Below are 8,217 nucleotides of genomic sequence, written 5' to 3' on the forward strand. Positions count from 1 at the left end.
TATTTATATCTATACCAAAACCAAGCAGGATCAGGATCACAATTTTGGCAGGATCCAGACAGCTTTAACTTTGTTCAGATCAGGTCTCACTCCATTCTAGTGGTATGCCAAGTAAGTTAAAAAACTGCTCTTGTATCAGCTGCTGTATTTTCAAGATAACTTGTCCGGCAGCTGAGTTGAGGAAAGGCACTGACTTCCAGGCTATAACTTAAGAACGCAGAACACAGCAGGCCTTTAATGTGGTTTTTGTTCAACCTACAGACCACTTGCAAATGTCAAACAGCAACTGATGGAACAGTAACCTTTCAGAGCAATGCAATGTCTTAAACCTCTAAAATTGTGGCGTTTATATTTTAAGCTTGCATTTCAAAACCTTGAAGACATTTAGCATAAGCTACTGCTACTCTTTTGCAGTGTAACTGCCGCACACTGAACTCGGCAGTGCTTTATACTTACAACTTACCTATTCTAGAGTCAAAAGTTTTGTAAAAACTAAAATAATTGTTCCATGAGCCTACGAGCAGCTGCAATTTGCCCAAGTGTGGCGTCAGACTGGCAATTCTAGCACCAAAAGCCGAGGTTTTGGCACCATCCAGCTGCATCTTAGACGTTCACAAGATAAAGCATCTGGATAACCATCGACAGAAATTGCGCCGTGACACCTTCCCGTGCAATCACGGCGCTACCGAGGGGCTCGCTGCGCCGCACCCTCCCTGGCCCCTGTGGGAGCCCCCAGGCGCAACGGCTCCATGCCACGCTTCCCGTCCGCGGCAATTTACCTAAATCCTACTCTCACAATGTAAGAATCTAAGCAGCCCCAGCACGGCCCTCACGGCGCACCCCCCTCCCCGCCCCCCCGCAGGGAAGCCCCGCCCCGCCGCACGCGGCGCGCCCTCACAGGCTGCCGCGAGCCGCCGGCCCCGCCCACCAACGCCGGCCCGCCAATCCCAAAGGCCGATGTGGCTTCACGCGCTCGGGGCGGGGCTGCCGCGTCCCTCCCGCCTCCCGCCCCCGCCCCCGGCCCTGGAGCGGCCGCGCGCTCCACGCGTGGCAGCCCGCGGTTGGCGGCGGCGCGGCGGCCAATGGCGGGGCGGCACCTCAGAGCAGCCGGGCCGTTCTGTGCGCGGCGGTGCTGCCGCTTTTCCCCGCCGCTCCGGCTGGTAGCGCCCGTGTCACGCCGCGGCGCCGCGGCCGCTGCCGCCGGGGGTCCCCGGGGGCGCCGCGGGTTCCGCGAAACCCACGCACCCCGCGCCGGAGGCCCTCGTGACGATTGTTGATTGGCGGCCGCGCCAAGCACGTGTAGGGGTGGCAGCCAATCAGCGGGCGCGGCGTGCCTCGGGGGGCGGGGCGGCGGCCAGAGCGCAGCGCAGGGAGCGGACGGGCCGGGCCGGGCTGGGAGAAGCCGCGCGGTGAGGATGCGCGGGCTGTGGGTGCTGGTGCTGCTGCTGGGGCTGGCTCAGATCGCCCTCCTGGCGCGGGGCGCGGCGGCACACGAGGAGGAGGAGGATGGAGACAGAGGTGAGCGCGGGCAGGGGCCGGGCCGGGCCGGCGGCTTATGCTGGGTCACCCCGCGGGAGGCGGCGGCGCGGCCCCGGCTCTGGACGCTGCGGGGAGCCCGGGCTGGCGGGGCCCTGCTGGGGCTGGGATGCTCCTCGCAGGCCTCTGTGCAGGGCGATGAGCCTGCCCTGTGTAGGCGCTGAGGTCTGCGCCAGCCGCTTGTCCCGGCGCTGCTCGTCTGTCCTGCGCCGTGGGGCGGCTCTGCCTCGCCTCTCCCAAGCGCGAAGTTAACAGCAAGCTAACAATTAGCCATGTTGGCAATCCCCGGCTTTTAGATCGCCAGGAAATTTGCGACTTCGTTATTCCGACTCATGTCGGACAGATTGCGATTTCATTATCCGGAGGGGGTCTCTTCATCAGGGACGGTGGTGATAAGACGAGGAGTAATGGGTACACATTGAAAGAGGAGAAATTTAGGTTCGATATGAGGAAGAAATTCTTTACTGTGAGGGTGGCGAGACACTGAAACAGGTTGCCCACAGAGGTTGTGCATACCCCAATCCTGGCAGTGTTCAAGACCTTAAGCAGTGGTCTAGTGGGAGGTGTCCCTGCCCATGGCTGGGGTGTTGGGACTATAAGATCTCTAAGCTCCCGTCCAGCCCTTAGCGTTCTATGATTCTGTGACTGAGCATTCTTTTACTTACTGCTTTGTTCAGGGAATCTGTGCATTCTTCGTGTTTCAAACCGATTTTTACTTTTTTTTCACAGAAGGAAGGCCCAGTGTTACCATGTTCTTGGTGTTTCTTCCCACTGTCTTTGAATTTCACTGACGCGTGTCTCCTCCTTTCCAAAATTAGCTGAAACAAAGCTGCTCAAGCTTATTGAGTTTACTGCCTGTATGTAGGAGGCAGACATTTGAAGGTGTTTCTTTTTTTGGTTTTAAGTTTCTTTCATGTGGATTTTGGTAAATTATGCATCTTTCATATTTCCTACATGAACACTGCTGTATTTTAAGTATTAGAGGGCTTTTAGAGAGACTGGATTATGGAAGAACTTCTTCCTTCTGAAGAAGTTCTTTCTGAACTCATGTCCTGCAACTTCTTGCTCGCTGAACAGGCACTAAAACTTGCAGAAGTGCATTTAAATCAGTTATCCTATTTGTGTAACTAACTGTATGATCTGTAGGATAAGGATGAAGAGATTTGTTTTAAAGGATATGGCATCTGCAGTAAGGAGATGGAGATAAAGAATCTTCCTTTTCCTCCTTTAGGAGCTCTTCCCTTTTTTTCTGTTGCAAACTGGAATACAATTACTATGCCTCTTTCTCTGCTTTTAGCTAGAACACGATTATGGTTTTTGTGTAACATGTGGCAAAGCCTAGTGCTGATTTCCTCTGCTACCTTCAAAGGATGAAGTAACGCCTGTGATGTTACAGTGTTACCTGTGGCTGGCAGCAGTGGCTTAGTGTCTTGTGGGCAGGCTCTCATCAGTATTTCCCATGCTTGCTGTTCTTCTCATCGTAGGAATTCTCGGGATCAAAGGTACACAGTGATGGAAGTATCTCCTGCTGTGTGGAAGCTGAACACTAATCCTTTGCCCAGCTTGAATCGTTTTCCAGGTTCTATTGTGTATCTTGAATTTGTATATAGATCATGAACTAGTCTTTACAAAGCCTTTGCCTTAAAAGTGCACATGGTTGGGGATTTCCATTTTTGCCCTTGGAATGCAGACCTGTGTGAAGTGGAATAAATTTACTTTGCAACAAGGAAGTAATCTTATTCACATTAATTGTTGGGGAGATGAAAAGTTCTGATCAAACCCAGCTTGTTGCACTGCATGATTTGGGAAGTGAGGTTTTACTAGGGCAGGGATGTGAATATGCTCAAAGTGAGGTTAGCCTGGATCGTGACTGCTATACCCTTAGCATCCTGATGACAGCAAAGGAGGGATCATGTAGAGGATCCACCACGGAAAAGACTGAGTGGGGCTGATATTGTTGAAAGTCTTTTGAATGCCCTAGCAACAAATGATGAATCCTGAGTCCTGGGTTTCTGAAAACTGAGCTCATCCAATTAGGGAACAGTGTGGTCCTCAAAACGAAACTTTCAGGCAGAATCTCCAAGTCACTGATGTCTGGATGCAGCTATTTTGTACAGGATCTGCTTTGTTTAAGAAAATGTTACTATGCCATATTTCTGATAAATACTGAGTATTCATTGGAGTTTCTCTAAGAACTAATTTCAGAGTAGCTGTCATCCTGAAGAAGACCTGCCAGCCAGCATCATGTACTTCAAGTCTTAAAATAAGTACCTTTTTGATCATGTTTTTTGACTTGTATAGTAATCTCTTGAAATTTGTGAAAATAATTCTTTTCATTAAAAGGGGATGACCCATATTTTACCAGAGGGCAGGTTTTAGCCACAGCTGTTACAGCTGTTGGTTTGTCCACCGGCTTTGCCAGTCACTTTAAGAAACAAAGACACTTCAGTTTGGGGGCAGCTGTTTTATTTTCATGATCTGACCTACGCAAGTATTTATTAGATACTCCTGCCACTTCAGGTGTCACGGTCAGACTCATTCTGTTCTCTTTAAATTGTAAATCTTTAATGCAGAGGAAAGTTTCTTGGTCTTAATGAAAAAAGCGTCCTGCTTGTTCCTCCCGTGCTTGGTTGGGTCCTTGAAACAGGTCTTTCATTCTCAACAGTAAAGGGGTGTCAGAGGTAGCTATGATAGCCCTAGGTGTTGGTGAAGCTGGAGGCTACAGAAGGTAAATCTGCACTCTTGAGGACCGATATCTAGGTGTGGTTAACTTTTTTTTTAACGCACACCCTCCTTAAGCCACTCGGGAAAAAGGTGGAGTCCCGCTGTTACAGTGCTATTGTCCTGCCTCCATCTCCAGGGAGGAGGAAGTGGGTGTGTATAATGCTCCTGACAATGTGTCACTATCAGGGAAGTTTGACGTTGGCAGGCTGCACAGCCACTCGCAGGGAAAGATACAAAATTATTTCAGTGAGGGATGGTGGATCTAGTAGTTACATTTTCCACCCCTGCAAGATGTTTTTGCAGGTGATACCTTGCTCTTGCTTTTCTGAAAAACAGGTGCCACAGTAGCTGCTGTGGTCTTTGTCTCTCTCGGGGGTGGGTAGAGAGCAGAGTGAGCAGGGACAAGAGTCACGAGCTGGTGGATAGTTTGAGGTGCATGAGCAGAACTGGCCAGCTAGTGTTGCTCACATTCCTTTGTGTCAGGAAAAATCGTATCTGAAGCAATTTGCCAGGAATGCAATGGCCAGGAATTCAGGCACAGGCCATCCAGGAGTACCCTGCGGTGAAACACAGCCCTCAGAACTGCCAGGCACCCATGTGAGGCAGAAGTTTTGCCTTCTGAAGCCCCCAGAAACCCAGCTGTTTCACCAGGGCAGTCCTGCAGGTATGGGATGGTATAGATTCACTCAAGGGTGAGCAAGTGCTGCAACACAGGAGGCATTGTCTGCTTGCAAATAGTGCTTTTAGCTGCTTCAAAGATCAGGTGAAACACTAGTACTTGTTAAAGAAACCTGATCCAGCTGACTACTGTTGTGTGATAAATGATCTCCTGTGATCTCTCCCCTCCTCAGAAGCTTCGTGGTACCACGAGTTGACCTCTAATTAAAATAAACATATTTTCTTCAAGAGCGCATACTGTTTTCCTGAGAGCATATAGGCTTGTTTTTGTATACTTTTTTCTAAAAAAAATAGTTATTGCAATTTAATGGCATAATTTTATCCATGGTGAGATTGCTCTGCTGTTGGTCTGAGAAAAGTGGGATTTGTTTTGTTCTCTTTTTCATACCTGTATAGCACATATTTATCATTCTTAACTTTTAAGTTCCTGATGAAATCAGAGTATTTTCAGAACACTGTTGCAGTAACTCCTCTCAGCTCAGTCAAAAGCCAGTTAAATAGAAAATAATTTTGAGCAAGAAACCTTAATTATTTTTTCCTTTTAAATTTTTTTTTCCATCCTACTCCTGGGACTCCCGCTGGTCGAAATGGACTTACCTTCATTGTTTTACAGTTTTCATTTGGGATGAGATATTTTCATTACTTGTTCTGTAACTGGAATTCCTTTAAAATCCTTCAGAAAGGTCTGGTTTCCTTGAAAGATAGCAGGGTTTTTTTTAAAAAAGTTTAAAGGAACATGTGAAAGGTCAGGTATTGAAAAAACCCTCTCAAATTCCAAGCCAACAAAGAATGAACCAGTAGAAATGTCCTGGCTTCAGCTTTCACGTGCTAATCTTGCTTCGGTAATTTAACAAGTCTGCTTTCTCCTTGAAAGGCCTGTTCTAGACCAGTGGCCTTAAATCAAAGGCTTCCCCAAAAGTTCTTTGAAAGAAGTTTTCACTCCTCTTTTTTTTTTTTTAAAGAGTACCTGGCATCTGCCAGGTGCATAGGAGTGGGTTTTCATGGGACTCCTGCAGTCAGTTACTTGGTTTTACACTCACTGCAGCCTGGTGCTGCTCCAGAGCAGCGTGATCGACGCTCCTGTGAGCGGAAAGACTCCTCGATGAATAGCAGACCTGAAACATCACTGTAAGTGAAAATGAGTGGCAGAGGTGGATGGAGCAGTCAGCAAAGAAGCACGGTTTTGAAGCGCCGCCTCTAAACCACCGTGATAGTAGCGAAATTGGAACATTTGTGTTTGTCGCAACTGTGTCTGTTAGACCTTCAGACAAGCAGCAAATAGGTATTGTGGTGTTACAGGTCTTGTGAGTAGGGGTACAAGGGAAACATTGGGGACAGATAACACCTGCTTTTTTGGTATAAGACACTGATTTTCCCAACCTCAAGTTGGCTACACTTAAAGGACAGCTGTTCTGCTTAATGATGAAGGGGTTCTGTTTGAAGTCAGGTATCATCTGTGTGCCCTTTTTGCCTGGCAAAACATGTCTCACTGCCCGCATTTCAACAAGATATCCAGCAAACCTTAGTGGCAACTGTTGCATAGCTCTGTGAGTTTTAATTTTCTTGTGTCTGTTTTGTTAGTTCACCCTGAAATGTGAAATACCTGTTGATACTTTACTGAAATATTAACAGTGTTAGCTGGTGGAGTGTGGACAAAACTGAAATGGTCAAATATCTGAGTCCAAGCTCTTTGCACACGGAGATAGCTGTCACTGTATGTGGAGCAGAAACTACCTTGTGTGGGTACATTTTTTAGCCACAGGAGATATCTGAGCCATCTTTAATCTGGTACTGTCACTTTAATGTTAAATTTGACACAATCTAATCTGTATCATATTCTTACGTTTCCAGAATCTGTTACAAAAGAAGTTGATGATGATGGTGACGATGATGACGATGAAGAAGATGATGAAGATGACAACGATTCTGTAGTTAAAGAAGAAAATGGTGTATTAGTCTTGAATGATGCAAACTTTGACACCTTTACTGCAGACAAGGACACTGTGCTGCTGGAGTTCTATGCACCATGGTGGGTTCACAGCAGCACCTCCTTGGGTGCAGTATCAGAGGGCTTCTCTGCCATCAATGCTCCTAAAATGTGAACTTGGGTTGCCATTTTAAAGATGACGTAGCAGTAACTTGCCTGCAGGAGATGCCCTGCACTCTGCTATAGTCCAGGGAAAGAGATGGTTCTGGTGGTGTGGAGGAACCTTTTCTCCCTGCCCCTGTACCATGCAGTAACCAACAGCCTGCTCCTGTTCCACAGATGTGGGTCATGCTCAAGGATCCCATGCCAAGGGAAGCACAAGACTGATTCTATCCCTGTTTTATGCCTGACAGGGAACAGAAATGATCCCAGTGAGGCCCGGAAAAGTCATGCACTGTGGTCTTGCAGCCTGCTATCATCCTGTGCCAGTGTTGGACCACTGAGAATGTGTGCACTTGCTCATCTAGATGGAGTAATGAAGGTTTCCCTAGCAGGGGAACTGCTAGAAGGTTTTCCTTTCCAAATTCTCATTTCTGTCCTTGCCAGAAGGGTGTGGTGTGATTAGGGACATAGCTTGTTTGTATTATCAATTTAAGCAGTGCCTCATACATCTACCTAATGATGGCAGTTCTGCTGGCACCCCTAGGTACACAGCACCACTAGTTTGCTCCAGAGAGCTACAATGGACTTGCCTGCATATAACCAAGACAAAGGATTTAGGCCAGAATGTGTCTTCTCTTGCATTCTTACGACAAAAATATTAAGGGTGGTTTTTGTTGTAAGAATGCAAGAGAAAACACATTCTCTGCTGGAGGAAAACAAGAGTAGATGATATTTTCGGTAGTTGCTGAGTTAGTGTTGCAGCCAGAACCTCTTTTCCTTTGTGGCTTAGTGATAAAAAAATGACTTAGTCATTGGTCCTTCTCCAGTCTTTGAATAGAGGGGGAATATGATCTTGCTTGAGCTGGAGTTGCGTTTAACTTGTGCCGTTCTTGTCACAGAGAATCCTGTCCCTGCTTGGCTGTAGGCACTAATTCTGCAGCTGTAGTTTGCCTGCATGAAAACTAAACAAGAAGTTTAATTTATCTGAGCAGAAGGATGTGTGTCATCATAGACTAAACACCTCTCCTATTTTTCTACTCCCCCTCCTGCCAGCTGAGAGGCTAAGGAGCACAGGCTATCTGCCACATGCTTCTTTCTGTTTTCGCACATTTTTCTTGTTTCATCTTTAGCTTGTCAGGCTATATTTAGCATTTCTTATGCTGGTATCCTCTGTCATGCCTGCTTTTGCA

The 8,217-nt window shown here is 47.2% G+C and overlaps 1 protein-coding gene across 1 annotated transcript in view; it reads left to right on the plus strand.

Moving 5' to 3' along the window:
* The first annotated feature begins 1,261 nt into the window (after positions 1-1,261).
* Positions 1,262-8,217, plus strand: part of PDIA4 (protein disulfide isomerase family A member 4) — a 12,480-nt gene continuing 5,524 nt past the window's right edge. The window contains exons 1-2 of the mRNA XM_082277799.1: positions 1,262-1,518; positions 6,790-6,993. Of these exons, the coding sequence (XP_082133925.1) occupies positions 1,416-1,518; positions 6,790-6,993 (307 nt within the window). The 5' untranslated portion in view covers positions 1,262-1,415. The remainder of the gene's footprint in view (positions 1,519-6,789; positions 6,994-8,217) is intronic.

This window comes from Coloeus monedula (genome assembly GCF_965178545.1).
Source record: "Coloeus monedula genome assembly, chromosome: 1".
NCBI classification, from domain to species: domain Eukaryota; kingdom Metazoa; phylum Chordata; class Aves; order Passeriformes; family Corvidae; genus Coloeus; species Coloeus monedula.